The sequence below is a fragment of the Typopeltis vanoorti genome, chromosome 6 (genome assembly GCF_054136105.1).
Source record: "Typopeltis vanoorti isolate ZY-2024b chromosome 6, IOZ_Tvanoo_1.0, whole genome shotgun sequence".
Lineage (NCBI taxonomy): Eukaryota > Metazoa > Arthropoda > Arachnida > Uropygi > Thelyphonidae > Typopeltis > Typopeltis vanoorti.
Genome location: NC_143554.1, coordinates 48,637,543 through 48,658,892, shown reverse-complemented (window position 1 = coordinate 48,658,892; position 21,350 = coordinate 48,637,543). Strand labels below are relative to the sequence as shown.

The 21,350-nt window shown below is 36.8% G+C and overlaps 1 protein-coding gene across 1 annotated transcript in view; it reads left to right on the top strand.

Annotated features, from left to right (window-relative positions):
* Positions 1-21,350, top strand: part of LOC150105439 (polycystin-1-like protein 1) — a 724,085-nt gene that overhangs the window by 178,795 nt on the left and 523,940 nt on the right. The window contains exons 16-17 of the mRNA XM_090394152.1: positions 3,218-3,439; positions 15,245-15,517. Coding sequence (XP_090250278.1) covers positions 3,218-3,439; positions 15,245-15,517 — 495 coding nt within the window. The remainder of the gene's footprint in view (positions 1-3,217; positions 3,440-15,244; positions 15,518-21,350) is intronic.

The following is a 21,350-nucleotide window of genomic DNA, read 5'->3' as shown; positions in this document are numbered from 1 at the left end:
TTACCTTCACCTTTTGATTCCCTACGAATTCTTTTAACAGTCGATCCCGATACGCCCGCAGTTGCACTTGCACGTTTTATGACTTGAGAAAGGGGAACAAGAAGACGGCCTTCTTACGATTCTTTTTCGCAGAATGTCAGCACATTATTCAATATTCTTTTGCAAGAGCTACTGAAACGTGTAACAATAGAACTTGTTGACTGTACTGGATCCATCATACAAATTAATAATATAAAAATAATGCAAAAAGAGAACAACAAAAATCAAGCTAGTACTAGTACAGCGACAGACAAGAAAGCACGTGATTTCGCATGTTGGCGACCAATTCGTACATCCTTCATTTCTTTCTCCCCTTCAGCATGAATCGGCCATTCTTGGCACCAAGCCAAGAAGGGATCTAGAAATGGTGGGCGAACTATACCAAGCAATTTTAAACCTGGTTTTACTCCATTTTTCCCAAGTAATCAAACAGACAAAATGTCAAGTTTGCACCTGCAATTGATGCAAGACTAGCTGATCCCACAGGTAGTGCAAGACCAAGGCAACTCGTGGTAAAGGTGGAGCAAGCTCTGATCACTAATCTTAATATTTACCCTTAATGCCAAAACACATCTCCAAGAAGGGGATGTATGATGTTTTGTATTAAAGGCAGGGGGCCACTACCCAGACCGGTTTCGACCTTTATTGAGGTCTCATCAGTGGGAGCCAGGCTAGAAATACCAAGATTTAGTAATGCAGAGCTTGTAAGTATTTTACCAAAACAAGTCACCATAAGGTGTTATAACCTTATTAAATAAAAATCTCAGGAGGAGATATAAATGTAGAAAGTATTTTTAACTTTGGTATAATTATGTTAAAGATACCAAGCAATTTTAAACCTGGTTTTACTCCATTTTTCCCAAGTAAGCAAACAGACAAAATGTCAAGTTTGCACCTGCAATTGATGCAAGACTAGCTGATCCCACAGGTAGTGCAAGACCAAGGCAACTCGTGGTAAAGGTGGAGCAAGCTCTGATCACTAATCTTAATATTTACCCTTAATGCCAAAACACATCTCCAAGAAGGGGATGTATGATGTTTTGTATTAAAGGCAGGGGGCCACTACCCAGACCGGTTTCGACCTTTATTGAGGTCTCATCAGTGGGAGCCAGGCTAGAAATACCAAGATTTAGTAATGCAGAGCTTGTAAGTATTTTACCAAAACAAGTTACCATAAGGTGTTATAACCTTATTAAATAAAAATCTCAGGAGGAGATATAAATGTAGAAAGTATTTTTAACTTGGGCATAATTATGTTAAAGATACCAAGCAATTTTAAACCTGGTTTTACTCCATTTGCATCAATTGCAGGCACAATACTTGCATCAATTGCAGGCGCAAACATGACATTTTGTCTGTTTGCTTACTTGGAAAAAATGGAGTAAAACCTGGTTTAAAATTGCTTGGTATCTTTAACATAATTATACCCAAGTTAAAAATACTTTCTACATTTATATCTCCTCCTGAGATTTTTATTTAATAAGGTTATAACACCTTATGGTAACTTGTTTTGTTAAAATACTTACAAGCTCTGCATTACTAAATCTTGGTATTTCTAGCCTGGCTCCCACTGATGAGACTTTCTTGTTCTTTAAGAGGAGCAATAGACTCATATGGGGAGAACTCTATGTAAAAGATATAACCAAGGTCGAGCCCCATCAACTGGATGGTCACCTGGACTTAACAGAGGAAGAAAAACAACACTTATGCGACACATTGAAGTCGCTGACACGAGTAGATTTGGAAAAGAGATACCCATGGATAATGAAGGAATTTGAAAAAAGAACTTTACCAGTAGATACAAACATCGGTTATTCTCACCCCATTACAAAACCGGTAAAAAGAAAAGAACCCCTATATGAAAATTCGAATGTAACAAAACTAATCCTATTCTATCTTAGGGATAAACCCGAGATAAGAAACAAAGTCCACACAGCTGTACAGGAAAAAGGAGACGCTGCTTTGCAATGTGAAGGTGAGCTAGAGAGTCTTAGAATATGGCTCAAGTTTGGGAAAGTCACTTACAACCAAGCGGAATGGAATGAATGCTTGAAGAGAATATGGCAACTTAATGATGAAGAATCAGTACACGTACTCAAGTGATGGAAAACGTGGTAAAAGACTATGATGAAGCGGTAAGAGATAGCAGGGCAAATATGACATAAAAATAAAATAAAATAAAAAATAAAAAAAAAAATTAAAAAAAGCCCCTTCTAAGTTTCTTGGTTCTGTTTCTGTATGTTCACGCTTAATCCACATAGGAGGGGGCAGACCTGAGAACCCGAGCGGCGAAGGCTTACAGCGAGGCGGTACAGCTCCTTGCGGGCTGCATCACTCAGACCAGACTCTTCCCCCGTTCTTGCAGTACTTTTCTGTTAATTCACCGACTTTTGTTGTTCTGTTTATGCATGTTCTAGCTCCTTTGTTGTTTCTGTTTATGTGTTTCTTAGTTCTTTTGATTTTCAATTTATGTGTGTCTTCCTGCATTTGTTTTTTCACTTCTTTCATCGGCCAGACATCTGAAGAGGTGGCTGGCCGGAGAACGCGGAGGAGAACGGATGGAGGGAGATAATGTCGGAGATCTGCTTGGTGCTGGCATTTAAGTCAGGCCAAGTAGATCGACTGAGGCCTCTTTTAACTATCTACTACTATCCACTCTATCTTCCTTCTCCTCTCTCACTATCAAGCTGACTCTCAGCACAACTTTTTTTAAATCTAAAGAGGCCAGTGATGAAAGGCATGAACTCCCATTCTACCTCAATAAAGGTCGAAACCGGTCTGGGTAGTGGCCCCCTGCCTTTAATACAAAACATCATACATCCCCTTCTTGGAGATGTGTTTTGGCATTAAGGGTAAATATTAAGATTAGCGATCAGAGCTTGCTCCACCTTTACCACGAGTTGGCTTGGTCTTGCACTACCTGTGGGATCAGCTAGTCTTGCATCAATTGCAGGCGCAAACTTGACATTTTGTCTGTTTGCTTACTTGGGAAAAATGGAGTAAAACCAGGTTTAAAATTGCTTGTTATCTTTAACATAATTATACCCAAGTTAAAAATACTTTCTACATATATATATATATATATATATATATATATATATATATATATATATATTTATTATAATAATTATTAAATATGTAAATGAAATTTCTTAATTTCAATAATTTTTACCTCCAGTGTTATTAAATAATGATCAGGAAAGTAAAGGAGACCCAGCAAGAGATGAGAGGATTTCAGTGGGTACTGTTAATATCCATCTTGTTCAGAAACCTAAAATTCCATTATTGCTAAACTCTGCTGATACAACTACTGGAACTGTTTCTCCAAATTTGGTTATCAAACCTGGTGTACTACGTGTAGGAAGCACATATCTAGTGGAAGTTTTTGTAAAATTATCAGGTAAGATTTAACATAGAAGAAATGTTTTATTAATTTTTTCATTAAATGCAACTGAGACCCATTTCCATGTAATTAGGATGTCAAAGGTGAAATATATGAGGATGATAATTTTTGACTTGATATTGTATTTTCTTCTGAATGAGGCATTTGAATTTGTCTATGTTTTCACAAGAAGAGGTTACCAGCTTCTTGTCATCCCTCAATCTGGAAGACCGATTTGGGGTTCAGAGGGAAAAACTAGAAATGAATCAATTAAAATTTTATGAGGTTGGTATAACTAACAACAGTACATGTACTTTAGTTGGGTATATACTTGTGCTAGATAGAAAAAGGGATGTAAATAGAATACAAGCTGTTGAAATGAAAGTTTTTAGAACAGCAAAAAATACAGCAAATGATAAAATCATAGAACACCAAACGAATTCAATAACATGTACAATGATTGGAAGAAGAAAGAAACTACAAAAGGTAGTAATTAAATATAAACCTAAAGGGATGATGATTTCTGCTTTAATGGTGCAAGGACAGCAAAGGTCATTCTGCTCAATATCAAAGGTTATAGCAGTACACAAGGCAAGAAATCACAAACATCCATGCCCTCAGCAGGATTCGAACCCGCAACCTATTGGTTGGAGAGCATATATACTAACTACTTGGCTAACCAGGTCTTCCTTTGGTCTTCTTGTATCTTTTTTTTTCCCTGAAGGGGAAAAATTAGATATATGAAGACTTAGATAGACAATGAGAGTATAGTCTTTAATTTTCTAAAAAAGTTAGATTTAAAAATAATAGAATGGTAACTGCTGCAGTAGACATTTTTGAGGTATTCACTGATCAATTTATAAGGGTGTTTTATCCTGATCAGAATGGAATCATGAGGAACTTAAGTATAGAGGACATAGGAGAGGATGGCTTGATTGTGAGTGAGCAGGAGGTATTTGAGGAAATAAATATCCTTGATATCAATAAGGCAATAAGTTTTGATGACATGTCGTCATGCATCTTAAAGGAATGTTCCAGGGAACTGTCAGTAGCATTAGCATGCCCGTTTAATAAGAGTCTTACAACAGCACAGGTTCCAAAGGAGTGGAAGGAGAGTGAAATTTTTCCACTGCATAAAGGTGAGAAAGCTGTAGCTTCAAATTATAGGCCAATCTGTATATCTGGAGTTGTGAAGGTATTGGAGAGATTGGTGAGAAGTAGAGTACAGAAATGGGTTGATAGCAGCAGCAGCAGTATTCTCTATGGTTATCAGCATGGGTTTGTTAAAGGGAGATAATGTTTTACTAACTTATGTACTATAACACTGTTTGAATGTATTCCGAAGGCCAAAATGCAAAGTGTAAAATGGATGAATGAGGAGCTTAGGCATGAAATCTGGAAGAAGAAGAAGGTACTTTGGAGACAGTATAAGATGAATAATGGTTATAATCACTTACATGAAGAGTATAAAGAACAAGCCGGGAGAGTGACTCATTTAGTAAGGAAAACAAAAGTGTAGTATGAGGCCAATCAGGTAAAGAAAAACCCCAGAGAGTATTTTAGATATGCAGCAAGTAGAAAGAAGAATGATCATGGTAAGATGTTAATGGATGATAGTGCTAGAATGGTAACTGCTACAGAAGACATTCTTGAAGTATTCAGTGATCAATTTATAAGGATGTTTCATCCTGATCAGGATTAAATCATGAGAACCTTAAGTGTGTAAGACATTGGAGAGGATGACTTAATTGTAAGTGTGTAGGCAGTATTTGAGGAAATTAATAACCTTGATGTCAATAAGATGATAGGACTTGATGACATATCATCATGCATCTTAAGGGAACGTTTGGGAATTGGCAGTAGCATTGGCATGCCTATTTAATGAGTCTTACAACATCACAAGTTCCAAGGGAGTGGAAAGAGGGTAAAATTGTTCCACTGCATAAAGGTGGTGATAAGGCTGTAGCTTCAAATTTTAGGCCAGTCCGTATATCTGGAGTTGTGGTGAAGGTACTGCACAGGTTGGTGAGAGATAGAATACAGAAATGAGTTGATAATAGCAGTATTCTCTGTGGTTATCAACATGGGTTTGTTAAAGGGAGATCATGTTTTACTAACTTACTTATACACTACACTTCAACAAGGTGACAAATACCTTGGACAGGCAAGATGCATATACAGTGGCGTACTTGGATTTTACAAAAGCTTTTGATAGACTCCCACATGACAAACTGTTAAATGAATTGAAATAGATGTGACAGTCAGTCACTGACTGGCTGTCAGATAGGTATCAGAAAGTTGTATATGAAGCTGCAGTATCCCAAAAGAGTAAGGTCACTAGTGGCGTACTGTAGGTTGGGTTTTAGAACCATTGTTGTATAATTTGTATGTTAGTGATATGCAGCTGTTTGCTGATGATTCAAAATTGGGGAGAGCAATGCAGTCAAGTGGATGTTAGGCCTTACGGGAGGACTCGAATAGATTTCATAAATGGGCAGGTAAATGGAACTATCTGTTTCAGTGTTGCAAAGTGTAAGGTTTTGAGATCTGGTAAGCAACAATGGAATGCAAAGTATATACTTGGTGGGGAAAGTAGAGGAGATGAGACATCTAGGACGATGGTGGACAAGGACCTGAAATTCAGGGGTCACATTGCACAAGAAGTGAAGATGTCACATCAGATATTAGCAACGATGCAGAGGCCCTGACATGCAGAAATAAAGAGGTTATGATGCCATTGTATAAGGCCTTGATCAGGCCTCATATGGATTATTGTGCACAGATTTGGTTGCCAGATTTTCATGTAGACAAGGATAAGTTGGAAAGGGTTGAGAAGATTCACAAAAATGGTCAGTGGTCTTTGGAATTTAGAGCACGAGGACAGATTGAGAGAATGTAAGTTGCAAAGCCTCATGAATAGGAGGAAGAGGAGGTGGGGGGGAAATATGATTGAGACATATAAGATAGGGATTGTTATTAAGTTTGACATGAAAGAGATTTTTCATAGCATGGGAGAGGGGGGGGTTAGAACAAGAGGCCATATCTGGAAACTGTATGAGGGTGTGAGCAGAGGACTGAGGAGCAGCTTCTTTGCATGGAGAGTGGTCAGTGAGTTTAATGCATTGCCTGAGTGTTTTGTGAATTTAGACACATTGGATCAGTTTAAGGCTCACTTGAATGAGCATTGTGTACAATACTGTGTACATCCCATGATGAGGCTTACTCCATGGAGTTCAGATGATAATAATAATAATAGAATAGGCTGTAGGTCAGATAATATGATCAGCATGGAATGCTGTCATTTATTATTATTATTCTTTTCCTGACCTCTAGGAAACACAAAGTCTATCATACCACTCCATAATCTAATTTACTGTCTACACATTCAAAATCCTCTTGGGAAATGCATTCCTTACTCCTAACACTCTCCATACAAAAAAAAAAGTTGCTTCTTACTGTTTTACACATATTCCCTTTTGCAACTTCAGGAATCACCCCCCCCCCCCCCCTTGTCCTTGCATCTTCCTTTATTCTACTATACAAAAAATCCCCTTAGTGTTAACACAATAATAACCTTTTAATAGTTTAAATGTCTTGATCATATTCCCCCCCACCTTTGTCTTCTATCCACCAAACTCTGCAGTCTGCATGCCTTCAGTCTATCCTGATAATTAACATTGTATAGTCCTGATATAATTTTTGTTATTCATCTGTGCACCTTCCCCAAGGTTACTTTATCCCCTTAAATCCTGTTGACCACACCTGAGCACAGAAATACAGATGTGGTCTGATCAAAGCTTTATACAATGGGAACACCACACTTTTATTTCTTGTGGTCAGCGTCATCCTCAACATTGCAGAAATTCTCTGAGATGTCTTTACAACCTTTGTAACATGTTTCTGGAACTTCAAATCTCTATCCACAATCACTCTGAGAACCCTTGTTCCTCCACTTCTTCCAGTACAACCACACCAAGTGAGAACGAAGTATCCCATTTGTAGATTCCAAATTTTAAAACCTTGTTAGTTATATTCAACTGATTCCCATTCATTTCTCCACCTTTCCAACCTATTCAAATCCTCTTGAAGAGCCAAAATATCAGCACTCTTACTAATAACCCTTCCAAGCTTCACATCATCTGGTACCAATTGAACATCTTCCTGTAGTTCCATGACAATATCATTGACATAAATATTGAACAGCAATCCCAGTACTGAACCCTGTGGAACTCCATTTGTAATCTTGATACTTCCTGATACTGCTTCCCCATATGCAACCCTCTGATATCTATCAGAGAGCCAATCACCAATTGAATCCACGAACCTAATATCCAGACCTATATGATACAACTAAAAAAAATGAACTTGTTATGCAGCACCCTGCCTTCTTTGAAAAATTTAAAAAAAATGACAGTGTATGCCTTACCTTCCTCTGCTATTCTTGTTACTGTATTGTAAAAGGTAACCAGATTACTAAAACAGAGTACCCTTTAACAGATCCCTGCTGGTCTGCATAAATAATATTACCCTCATCTGCCCAATTTTGTATACAAGATCTTATGAATTTCTCCAAAATCTTAACAACTATAGAAGAAATACAAACATTCCTATAGTTTGATACCTCCATTCTACTGCCAATCTCACCCTCTTCTTGTAATAATATGTCTTTTGTGGTATATGTTATCTCGTTGTTATTTCATAGACATTATTGTTTCTTATTGTTAATGTCGATGCTGCGACATTGTAACATCTTTATCTTTCTTTAATTTATTTATTTATAGTTATATTGTTATATGTTTACTTATTTATATATAACTCAAATGCTGTATTGTTGTTGTTCGTAATATATCACTTTATCTCTTTACCCTATAATGACTTCTAATTCCTCTTAGGGGTTTCTCTATAGACTTAATCTTACTTCCGGTTTACTCTCTTTTTGTTCTATTCTAAAGTACTCCCCCCCCCCCTTGTGCCTAGGATCTCTTGATATTTATTTGAATTTCAAGACTGCGCCTCAGAAGTTCCCCTTAAGACTCAAGAAAGCATTAATACCCTAGTTGAACAAAGAACTTATTCATATCTTAACTTAGGCATGGTTTGCAGTCATGGCCTAAATTTCTATATTGAACTCAAATAACCAATAACTTCTGAGTTTCCCACCTTACAGGTCCGAATTAGTTTTATTTGGGATTGTTTTATCAGTGCATTGCAAAAAAGATTAAACTGAGACATATTCATTATGTACTAATAAACAATCAAAATTTAATTACTGGTCAGATAGTTATATATCTGTACATTTCTTCATTATATAAATTCACATTTCTAATGTGAATGAAATTAATACTTCATTCACATTAGAAATTCTTAATCTTGAGTATATTCTCAGGTATGATCCTTCTCTCAAGCCCTCTCAATTAAATCTCAATTGGTACATTTCATATTACAAATTTTTCAAAGACTTTTCACATATAGCAAGCAAATATTTTAGGTGCAAATAATAATCATAATTAGCCTTTTCACATGCACCATGCATATATTATATATCTCTTAGATTCTCTCTCTCTAACTTAAAAACTTAGTTATAAGACTGGTGATTACATTAGCATAATTTCATCCTTTCTAGATTAAACATTCCTATTATTTAAAACAAGCATTTAAATTAGCACATACAATTATTAAAAGAGAATTCAATTAGCCCAATTACTTCCTAGGGAATTTAACTATACTCATGTTTAGTTTATCAATCATTTATACACATCTACGAGTAATTCATGCACGATAAAACTCTATTTTTTCTATACCAAACAGTTCAACAGTTCTTTAGGAGAATTGTCTTAATTCGCACACATAAAAGAAATGAACATAATGACTCACGTGGGTCTTTGACTGTCTTGCACACGTCTTCCCTCCTTATTCTGTTTACTTTCTACCGGTACTTCAGGGGTCTCTTCTCTGTTCTGTGTTTTCTTCCTTTCCTTCATAGGAGTCTCAGGGCACTGTCGAGGGATCTCGTCGGCCAACGGGATACTGGATAGGTTTCTTCCGGCATCTGGAACTGCCGGCGAGGAACTGCATAGTCGGTGGGCATGCATGTACTCAAACAGAGTGGCAAGGCTTGGACCAACATGGCAAGATTTCTCCTTAGACTGTGACCTCCTGTTTATTTTTGGCTTTGGACTGGAAACTCCCTTTGTGGACAGACTCCCATCTCTCCCCCTCCGGAACTAATCGGCACCCCTTGTGGACAGATCACGCAAGATGAAACCAGGAAGCCCTTCTCAACAAAATTCCAAACCTTATATATCTCATTACTCCTGCACTTTTCTTCAAGGTCATGGGACCCCAAATGTCCCCGTGCATGTCTTGCGCTTAGTTACGAGAACCCTGGACGACAGCACGAGTTTGGCAGTTCTCGAACTTTCGCCAACAAATCTTATTCTTCCCCTTTTGTGTCCTTAGTCTGGCTGTGGCCTACAGGACTTTCAGTTTGATGCCAGTTGCACCTTTTCAATACCGACCTTGAAGGTCACCTGCTATAGGACTGGTAAACACTTTTCAAAGGAAGCTGCCGACTTATAGACATTACCCTTGGTTTCAAACATCCTACTTCTGTTTTTAAAACAATGAGTGAGTCAATTCCCTTTGGACTTATTTTGGTGTTTATACAAAATTTAAACATAGGAAGCATAGATATATTTTATACAAGGTATTTAAAGTGTGTTCCTACTGTAAAAATCGATGTATTAGAGGTATTATTATTTCTTGTAACATTGAGTTTTTACATTCTACTCTCCAAGAACCTGCACCATTGCAAGACTTTTATTAAACATCCAAGCTAATGGCACAGTCAGTTCCATGGTACATTCTTGTAAAACATGCAAAATTCCCTCTCAACCCTCATACCAGCCCCTTGCCTTATTAGTGTTTAGCATACTCAGTATTCATAATACATTCTCTTCTGTTATTTCTAACACTTCATCACAATTATCCTTCTAGGAATATAGCCTAGTATATAGATGAAACACTAATAAAATGATCATTAAATAGTTCAACTATGTCATGTGCTTTGGTCATCCTATTCCCATCTCCGTCCAGCAAGGTAATCTGTCCACTATCATTTTCCCTCCTTCTTGCCACATAGCAAAAAAAACTCCTTGGATTGCCATGCCCATCTTCTCTCATATTCTAATTTTTTTCTCCATCCAATACTAGTCACTTTCCTAGCCTGAGCCTTATATTCCTCATCTAGATGTTCCCTGCTTCTCTCTTTATAAGCCTTCCATAATCATTCTGCAATTCTCCTTTTATTTCTCTTGTTATCCATTTGACTCCAGATTACTTTATCTTCTTCATTCAAAGTATGCAATCTGCCCTTGCTGCCAACAACTTCTTCCATACACTAATGGTCCCATTCCTTCAAAATCTTTCATCCATTGTATGCTACAAGCTGGTTGCTGATAGTAGCCCATCCCACAACGAGTCTCTGACTCCATGGAGGTCAGATGTCAATAATTCCACATGTATTCTTTCTGTTCTGATATCTCCACATGCCTATTCATCCTCCAAGTCAGGACTACATGGTCATTCTCACCACTGAGGAGCAAATATGACATTCTAGTCATAATCACACCCTATTATGCTATGACCAAATCCAAAACTCTTGATCTTGACTGTCTTAGGCACCAAATGGTGCCTAAGACAGTTGTCCCTCATGAAATCCAAAAATTCAGTTCCTTATTGCTGCATACTATCTCCTTTACTCAGTTTATATCACTATAGTTGAAGTTTCCTATAATGATCACTCACTTTGCATTTGCCAAACTAATTTATCTAAACATTTCCCACTCATCACGTTATATTCCCTTGTGTGTAGCAGCACCCCACTAAATATCTTGTCCCATAAATATCTGTCTTACACCATACTCTCGAAGCTGTTAGTGTTATCTCCACTCTGAGTAGACACGATTCATTGCTTATTATGAATAAAATACTCCACCATCACGTTACTTGTATGGTTATTTGCTTTTGTTCTTCCAGTCTTTGTAGCTTGCTTTGTAGGATGAAAAATCCTGCACCTAAAGATTTTAATAGTCTCATAAAGATGAGACTGATTAACTCATCCTCATTTGAAATTCCTTATAAAGGTGCTTTCCATCTTAAATGGAAATCAAATCCAGGTCTTTTCTTTCCAGTCAAAGGATTCTTCTTCTTCTCTCCCGTAGTCCTAAATGGACTGTTGGGTCACTCATGGCTGGTAGGTGATATTCTTTGTTAGCTTCCTTCAATCATCTCGGTCTCTCTTGTTGTTGATGTCACTTGAGAAAGGAAGGAATTTGTCCATTTTTTGATGTTATCAGTCCATTTTAATTGAGGTCGGCTCCTAATCCTTGATCCCGGAACTATTCCTTCTAGTGCTTGCTTTTGAATGCCATTAGCCCTCTCCACATGTCCGAACCATTTCATCTGTCTTCTTCTTCTGATGACTATCAGAATATTTTCCCTTTTTTTCCCCGTCTATTGAATCAATCAGTTTTCGGACATTGTCATTGGTTTTGTGAGTGGAATAGAGAATTCTCAAAAGTCGTCTGTAGTTTTCATTTCAAAAGACAGGAGTCTCCTCTCATCTTCCCTCAATAAAGTCCAAGCCTCACAACCACACAGGCAGATAGAGTTCACCAAGGTGTCAATTAGTCTTAGTCTAGTTGTGATTGCTGTTCTGTTCTCTCTCCACAATGGTTTTAACTTCTGTAGGGCCACTGTTGCCCTTTGCAATTCGGTATTTAATGTCAGTTTTTGATCGACCATCTTGACTCGACGTGCTTCCTAGATAAGTGAACTTGTTTACATTCTCAATTTGTTTATTGTCAATTTGTATCTTTAAGAATTCAGTGTCTGATTTTGAGGTTATCATTGTTTTTGTTTTTTGCCGGTTTATGTATAATCCATATTTTTTTAATGTTCCGAAAGCACGGCTGGTTATCTCTTGTAATTCTTCACTTTCTGCCAGAAGATCAATATCATCTGCAAAACATAAGTTGTTTATTCTTAGTCTAATAACTACTATTCCTGTGTCATATTCATGGAGAGCTTCATCTATTACATATTCCAGAAAACAATTAAAAAGAAGAGGGAACAAGATGCATTCCTGTCTTACCCTCCGTTCTGCCCAGAATGGTTCACTGCTGTGATTTTTAAGTTCACTTCTCATATCAGATGAGGAATAAAGAGATTTAATAATCCTAATGATTTTATTGTCTATACCAGGGGTTCTCAAACTATGGTATGCGTACCACTGGTGGTACTTGAGCCACTGCCTTACTGGTACATCTAATATCTTGAATTAAATATAGTGGTACGCCACTGGAAAAGGTTGATAACCTCTGGTCTGTACCATAATGTTCTAAAATTTTCCATAATGCCTCGTGCCATATTGAGTCAAAAACTTTTTGAAGGTCTAAAAAAGTTGTGACAGATTATTTTGTTATTTTCTATGTATTTTTCACCTAGTATATGTAATGTAAAAATATGGTCAATTGTACTTCTGGAAACCTGCTTGTTCATCAGATAGTCTGCTTTCTATTTTCTTTTCAATTCTTGACAATAATATTTTTAACAGGATTTTGATTGGATGGCTAATAAGGCTTATTGTTCTATAGTTGCTACATTTAATGCTGTTTCCCTTTTTAGGAATAGGTACAAGGATAGAAGTCTACCAATCAGAAAGCCAAGTCTCTGTGTTCCATCCATCCTGTAATAAATTTAGCAATATGCCTATGATGATGTCACCTCCTTCGCATATCAGTTCCATTATAACACCATCAATTCCTTGTGATTTTCCTGTTTTTGAGGAGCTAACTGCTGCAATGACTTCTTCTTTTAATATCGGGTAATCTCCTTCCTCCAAACCTCCTGGCAAAATTCGATCCAAAATGTCATCAGTCAGTTGGGAGTCCTTTTGAAAAAGCTTGGTTACGTAACATTTCCATCTATCAACTATTTTCTGGTTATCAGTGATAAGAGTTCCATCTTCATCTTCTATACGCCAATTAATTGCAGTAAAAGGTTTGGTTAACTTACTGATAATTTGAAAAGCACTTTTAAGATTATTTTTATTTAGGTCCTCTTCTATATTTTTACATTCATCTAGTATCCATAATTTTCTAGCATGTTTGATTTCTTTTTTTAATAATCTGGGTAATATTTTTATACTATTCTCTATTGTCACTGCTATTAATATGATATTTCAAATTTCTTCTTTCATTGCATAGGTCCAAAATATTTTTAGTTATCCATGGTTTATTGACTTTCCTTTTGTATCTAAGAATTTCTTCAGCTGTTTCAGTTATCTTTTGTGAGAAGTATTTGGTTTTAGATTCGATATTATTATATTTTTTGAAGCTTGTGTCAAAAATTTGTTTTAATTCATATGTATATAATCTATTTATTTGGGGTGTTTTAATTTTTCTGTATTATATCTTTTACGAGTTGATTTTGTAGGTAATATTTCCCTCATTTTCATATTCACAGATGTGATGACCATATTGTGGTCACTGCCAATGTTGGCTCCAGAAAATGATCTGGTTCTTGTGAGGTTGATGGAGTTTTTAAATTTTGTGCTTACAAGGATAAAGTTGATTTTGTGTGTTTTACCATTAGGGGAAGTCCATGTTCATCTTCTGGAAGGTTTGTGGGGAAATAGAGTGTTAATAATGGTGAGTTCATTTTGTGAGGCAAAATTGATCAATTCAAAACCTCTTTCGTTTATTTCCCCATAGCCATATGGTCCAACAAATGGGAGAAAATCCTTACCGATGTCTGTTCTAATTTTGGCATTCCAATCGCCCTGTACGATCAAAAGGTCTTTTCTATTTGCTCCAGTGATTGTTGCATTAAGTTGACCATAAAATTCCTCTATGTCGGAGTACTCGTGGCCTGTGTTTGGGGCATAGACCTGTATGATGATGATATTGAGTGGTTTCCCTCTTAGACAGACTAAAGCAATTCTGCTATTGATAGGATTGAATTCCATGACAGAATTTTGTCATCATTTGTGTATCAAAAACCAACACCTTCTTTTCTGCTGCAATCATCCAGAGTAAAGAAGCAAATGTCCTTCATCTGTTGTTAGCTCTCCTGTTTTGGACCATTGAATTTCACCAAGTCCCATAACAGCCCATTAATATCTTTTTAGTTCTTGCTGTAGTAGTTTGAGTTGACCTGACTGTAGTAATCATAATATTCCAGGTTCCGGTCATTAAATGGTTGCAAAGTCTGAATCTGCATCCAGTTTTTTCATTATTTTTGTCAGTGGTAGTGGTGCCAGTCACTAACTTCTCATTGCCACCCCTGGAGCTGCTACCAAATGGCAACATGGACCTTGTTAAATCAGACAACATCCAAGCTGGCATGGTATGTTGTGTTAAATCCTTCGCCATGAATGTCTAATAGGCAGTAAATTAAGACAGATGGCACCCATCTCCTCTTCTGTCTTCACCTGCTAGCATTTAGCTGAGCATAGTGCGATGGCCTTCATTCCTTGGGAGGCCCCACCATCGTAATGATACTTTGATGTGCTTCACCCCCCACCACCACCACCACCACGGTGAGGCAGCATAGCAAGCCTTGGCGGCGGGGGGTTCAAAGATAACCGTTACTAATTGAACTATGGCAGCTTCACACAATCACGCTAGCTTTTTTTTTTTGGTGGGGGGGGATAAAGAATATTTGAAATAGTAAATCTAACAACTTTTCGTAGTTTTTTTAATGAAAAATAAATTGCTATTTATGACATATTATTAATGATTATTATTCTCTATTTGAAAGGAAATTATTCTGCAGAAAGTTCAGCCATGGACTACTTTACCATCAATTTGGGACCATTGAATGGTAGATGCACACTGATGCCATTAAGTGGATACAGCCTGAACACATTGTTTCGTCTACATTGCCTTGAGTGGCAAAGTAATCATGCACCCCTATTTTATGAATTAAGATATTCTCTTATTCCTCAAGGTCCAAGTCATTTAGTGTATTATGGCATAAATAGAAATGCAAAATTTATTCTTCCTGCTGGGTATTCTGCATATAACTATAGTGGTAAGTGCAGAAATATTGCTAGTTTTTTTTTTAATTAATTTCTTTTTTTTTTTTCAGTTTTCACACTAGGATTATCCTTATTTTTCATAATAAAGGAGTAGTACTTCAACTCTATTTTTTGCCAAATGCTTTCAAAGTGTAATCTGAAAAGCACTCATTTGAAGACATTCCTTTTCTCATCTGAAATATCTAGGTTCCTTTCCATCAGGTTATATTAGAAACTTTAAGTTCATAGCCTCCAACATGATGAAGTTTACAGCATAAGGTAAGTTGGTCATTATTGAGAGCTGACACTTGATTTTTCTCCTGCAAAAGAGACAAACTTGCTAAGATATATTGTAAAGTGAGCAAAATGTTATTACTATTATAATACAGGTATCTCTGTGGAGCCAGAAGACTCATCACAGGAGATTCCTTATTCACATAGTACCTATCATACCTCTCCTTAAACTTCTTCACTGATGAAACAATTATAACCATGTATGGCAGCCAATTGTACCCATTCACCACCCTCCAAGCAAAAAATCTAATCCTAACACACTTGCTATCTATATACTCATACACAACTAAACTGGTGACCCCGTGTTCTCTTCCTTCTTGCCATGTACTGAAAAATGTCCTCAGTCTCAATCCTGTCTAACCCCTTTAATAACTTAAATGCTTCTATCACGACTCCTCTTTTTTGCCTATCAGCTAGTTTTTGAGGTCCACAAATCTGCAATGTGTTCTAATAGAGAGCATTCCATAGACCTGCCACAATTTTGCCACTCACCTCTGGATACTCTTCACAATTTCTTTCTCCCCAAAATACATTTTGGAAAATTATGGAGACAACTACCATGTTGAGTAAAACTTTAGTTTAATATAAACCAAAATCAACACTAGACGTTTTGACCTTTATATCAATGTTATCTTCTGGAGCATATACAATATATACAAGTTGCACTACAATCTACATGGTTTGTTAAAGTTACTGACCAACCGTTACAACAATTATTGGCCTGACCTCTGTTGAAAAAAAAAAAAAAACCTTACAATATCAACGCTAGAGTCCTATTATTAATATTTTATATTGGGTTGAGGAGCAACAAGTCTATATATATATATATATATATATATATATACCAGTTTGTTTGGAGTGGTTTCCAATATTAGCTGAAGGTTGCCTAGAGTCCTGAAGTATGATAGATACTAACTATTAAGTAGGCTGAATATGTGCCATCCAGATTCTTGGAATTTTCTTGCCACCATTATTGTTGGTATTTGGGTGATTTATCAGAATTTCACAGGCTTCTTTAAATTTTCTTTCATACCAGGTTTTTCAAACTGAGCATACAGTAGGGATTGTATGCCCAGTTTCACCAATATTTGGTAAGTTACAGGTGCAGCGGATGCAGTAAGCTCCAGGATGTGCCAATGGGAGGAGAGGATCCTTAGAGGAGTTGAATATGTTTTTAAGTTTTGTAGCTGGTTTAAGTTGAGTGACAGATCTGCATGCAGTTGTCCATCTTGTAAAGGGGAGCAATGACTTCTCTATCCCTGATTATGTGCTATTTTGGTTACCTTCTTAATATACCCTCTAAACTTGAACTCCCTGTCCATAGTTATCTCTAAGTTCCTGGCATAATTAGTTTTTTGCTGTTCATTTCCATCAATATAGTGCACAGCTTGTGATCTCTTCTTCTGAAAGTACATCACCTTACACTTGACCACATTAAACTGGCAGCCATTTTACCTTTGCTTCATCGCTCAGGATCTCTACATCAGTTTGATTTACTATTGCTCTTCCAAGTTTTACATCATTAACAAACAACTAAATATTTTCCATCAAATCATTTCAATTATATATTTGGTTTAATCCTTTATCCAAGTGTAAGCAAACAAAGTTTGCAGCCGAAGTATTTTCAGGACTGGGGCAACTCATGGTAAAGGTGGAATAAGTTCTGATCACTTGCCTTAGTATCTTCCATAATGCAAAGTGCATCTCCTTGTGGACATGTATAATGTTATGCATTAAGGGAAGGGCCAATACCCAGACTGGTTTCAACCTTTATTTAGGTCTCATCAGTGGGAGCCAGACCCGCTGGTGGTGATACTAAGGTGGAAGTAATGCAGAAGTCATATCACCATATACATGATCAGAACTTATTCCACCTTTGCCACGAGTTGTCCCAGTCCTGAAATTACTTCAGGCACAAACTTTGTTTGCTTACACTTGGATAAAGGATTAAACCAAATATATAATTGGTAGCATAGCTAAGTGAAAAAAAACTTTAATCATATCATTTCCTTTATCATTGATATACGAATTAACCAACAGAGGACCATTTATAATAGTGCTTCACAGTATAAACAACACCAAGAAGAAAAAATAAATCATTTTATTGAACCTACTAGTATTTCTCTGGTTTTTTATCCATCATTGTCAGAGCATGACGATAACTGTAACAGGCACACAGACATCACAGGTGCCAAACTAAACTAAAACATTAGAAATGATTAAATTTGTAACTGACATAAAACTAATTTGCCAACAAGGCCCCCTCGGCAGACTGATAAACTGCAAAGTTAATTTGGAGAAATCCAGCTGTTTGATATCAAAATGAATGTCTTCCAGATCTTTGATAAATTAACACTACCATGGAAAAACTTTTATTGGGATTATATTGATCAAGTGTATATAATAAACAACTAAGTTATACCAACTAGTTTCCCCAACTAAGTCTGTTGACATCTTCAGGGTACATAACTGATGTAAGGAAGGCACTAAAAAGTAAAAAACTGTTACAAACTAAAATCAACCGATTCCAATTATATTAAACAAAGAACAAAGCGCGTACAATACATTCATAGAGCGTGGATGATCTCACTTGTTGTTATTTAGGAACATTCTATAGTTGGCACTATAATTCAGTTCTGGTGAGTTGAAGGATCTGATAAGGGTCTTTCAGATCACGGGCAAGATTAGTCCTTGGTTCCTGTTAAGGAACCAAGGACTAATCTTGTGTACAGTGGGCAACTGTTGTGGCCTCCTTAAAAATTCAGGAGTGGAAGTCCTCCTCCATGTAAGGAATTGTGCTTCTATCCCACTCTATGGTATGGTTCGTTCTTGAGAAATGAAAAGCTAAACCTGATTTTTCTTCTCTGTTATTATTGACGTCACCTATGTGTTCTTTTTGCCTAATTTCAAGGCTCCTTGAAGTTTGGCCGATGTAATTCAACCCGCACGAGCATGGTATGTTATAAACTCCAGCATATTTGGAGAAAGGATGGCTATCTTTTGGAGATCTTAAGAATTGTCTAATCATTTCTGTGGATTTAAAGGCTACTCTTATTTTATGTGGTCTAAGGAGTCTAGCAATCTTATTTGAAACTGTCCCTAAGTATGGAATGACGATGGTAGAAATATAACGTACATCATCTTGTTGTCTTTGTTGGGGTTCAGAGAAAAGTATCTTGTGGACGAGTCTTCGAGGAAATCCATTCATGATAAGGTTGGTGGATATCAGGGATAGTTCTTCCTAGAGGTCTTGTTGATCTGTTGTAAGGAGAGAGGCATGGTTCTTCAACATGTGTACAATACTAAGTTTGTGAGAAATGTGGTGTGAGGAAGTGAAATGTAAATAATGTCCTGTATTGGTAGGTTTGTGGTAAACTGAGAGGTTGATACCACCGTTCGGAAGCTTCTTAATTAAAGTGTCCAGAAATGATAATTGGTTATCTTCTTCAAGTTCTAGAGTGAATTTGATTGTGTGGTGTAGAGAGTTGATTTTCTTAAGAAAGTCGAACAGGTCCTTTTTTGTGTGGTTCCAAACGATAAAGATATCATCCACGTATCTCCGCCATACTGTGGGTTTAGGGTCTGTTTGAGTTAAGATTTTACTTTCAAAATCCTCCATAAAGAGATCAGCACAAGATGGTGAGAGGGGACTACCCATTGCAAGGCCAGTCAATTGTGGATATATGGTTTTATTCCATAAGAAAAAGTTTGATGTTAAACAATGACAGAACAGAGAAGTATATGGTTTTATTCCATAAGAAAAAGTTTGATGTTAAACAATGACAGAACAGAGAAGTAATGTCTTGTGGGAGCAAACTTCCTAAAATGTTGATCACTTCCTCCACAGGGATGTTAGTAAATAGTTATGTACCCTGAAGATGCCAACAGACTTAGTTGGTGAAACTAGTTGGTATAACTTAGTTGTTTATTATATACACTTGATCAATATAATCCCAATAAAAGTTTTTCCAGAGCTTTTTGGTCAAGAAAATTAAACGTTTTTTAACATTAACACTACCATACTTTTAAGGTTGGTGAAGCGTTTCATAGCAGATGCTTATTCTAAAATTAGTCTTTCAAACCTAGCAACTTCTATGTAAAATTGATGTCTTCCTCCATTTAATTTTATATGGAGTATCCAGAGCATGGTCTGCTATCACGACCTGCCATAAAAATGATCGCGGATGTAATTTTTGTGTTCTTCAAGGCAGATATTAACTGATCTACCATTCTGTCTAAAGCAGGCTAAACTGTAGGCACAAGGGACTTTATACTCTCCAGGATGTGCAGAAAGATGAAGTTGATCTTTAGAATAGTAGATGAAGGTAGCTTGCTACATGAGCAGTTTAAATGTGGCCTGGGGATCACGTGTAGAGATTTAGGATCAACAGGTGGGATGCTTCTTACTTGGTGGAGTTATGCTGGAAGAGGTGGAGTAAGCAGGGGATCGTGGATAGAGATTTAAAGTTCCAAGGTGATATTGCAAAGGTTGAGAAGACATCTCAAAGAACTGCGGTAATGTTGAGACATTGACTACATGAGATTAAAGTGTACTGATCCCATTGGATAAAGCTTTGATCACACCACATCTGGATCTCTGCTCAGATAAAGTCATCAGGATTTGAAAGGGATGAAGTAACTTTGGAGAGGATGCAGAGATGGATAACCAAAATGATAAATGATATGAGGACTGTACAACATTGATTACGAAGATAGACTGAAGGCATGCAGACTGCAGAGTTTGGTGGATAAAAGGCAAATGGGATATGATTGAGATATTTAACCTGTTGAAAGGTTATTATTGTATTAACGCTGAGGAGATTTTTCATATGGTAGAATGAGGGAAAGGAACTAAGACAAGAGGCCATCCCTTGAAATTTTGAAAGGAGGTGGTGAGTTAAAGGGTAAGAAGTAAGCTTTTTTGCATAGAGTGGTAGAAGCATGGAATGCATTGCCTGGGAGGGTGGTGAATGTGCAGACTGTGGATAATTTTAAGGAGTAGTCTGATAGACCTTTGTGTTCATTTGTAATCTTCTGTGATGAGTCTTGTGACTCTATGGGGGTGAGGAAAATAATAACAAGTCTTTTCGATGTGCCTTTTGCTTTGATCCTATGTAATGGTTGTAAGAGGGTTCATGTAGTATTTTGGCTATTTTACATGTGCTGTGGTCATTGGCTAATTATTAAGGGCTCATATTAAGATCTGGGTGACAGGTATTTATTTTGAGACCAGATAGTCTGACTTCTCAAAATTAACTTTACAGTTTATCAGTCCATAGAGGGTGCTTAGGGCATTCTTAGTTATAAATAAATTATTTCTAGTGTTTTACTGTAGTGCCTGTGTGCTTGTCACAATTTAAATTTGTGCTCTGAAAATGCTGTGTAGAAAACCAGTGAAATATTAGTAAGTTCGATAAATTGATTTATTTTTTCCTTATCTACTGCACTATTATAAATAATCAACAATGCCTAAACCTTTGATATATAAACAGAGGACCAAGTACTAAGCCCTGTGGTATACCACTGCTCACCTGGCTTCTCTTGGACTCAACT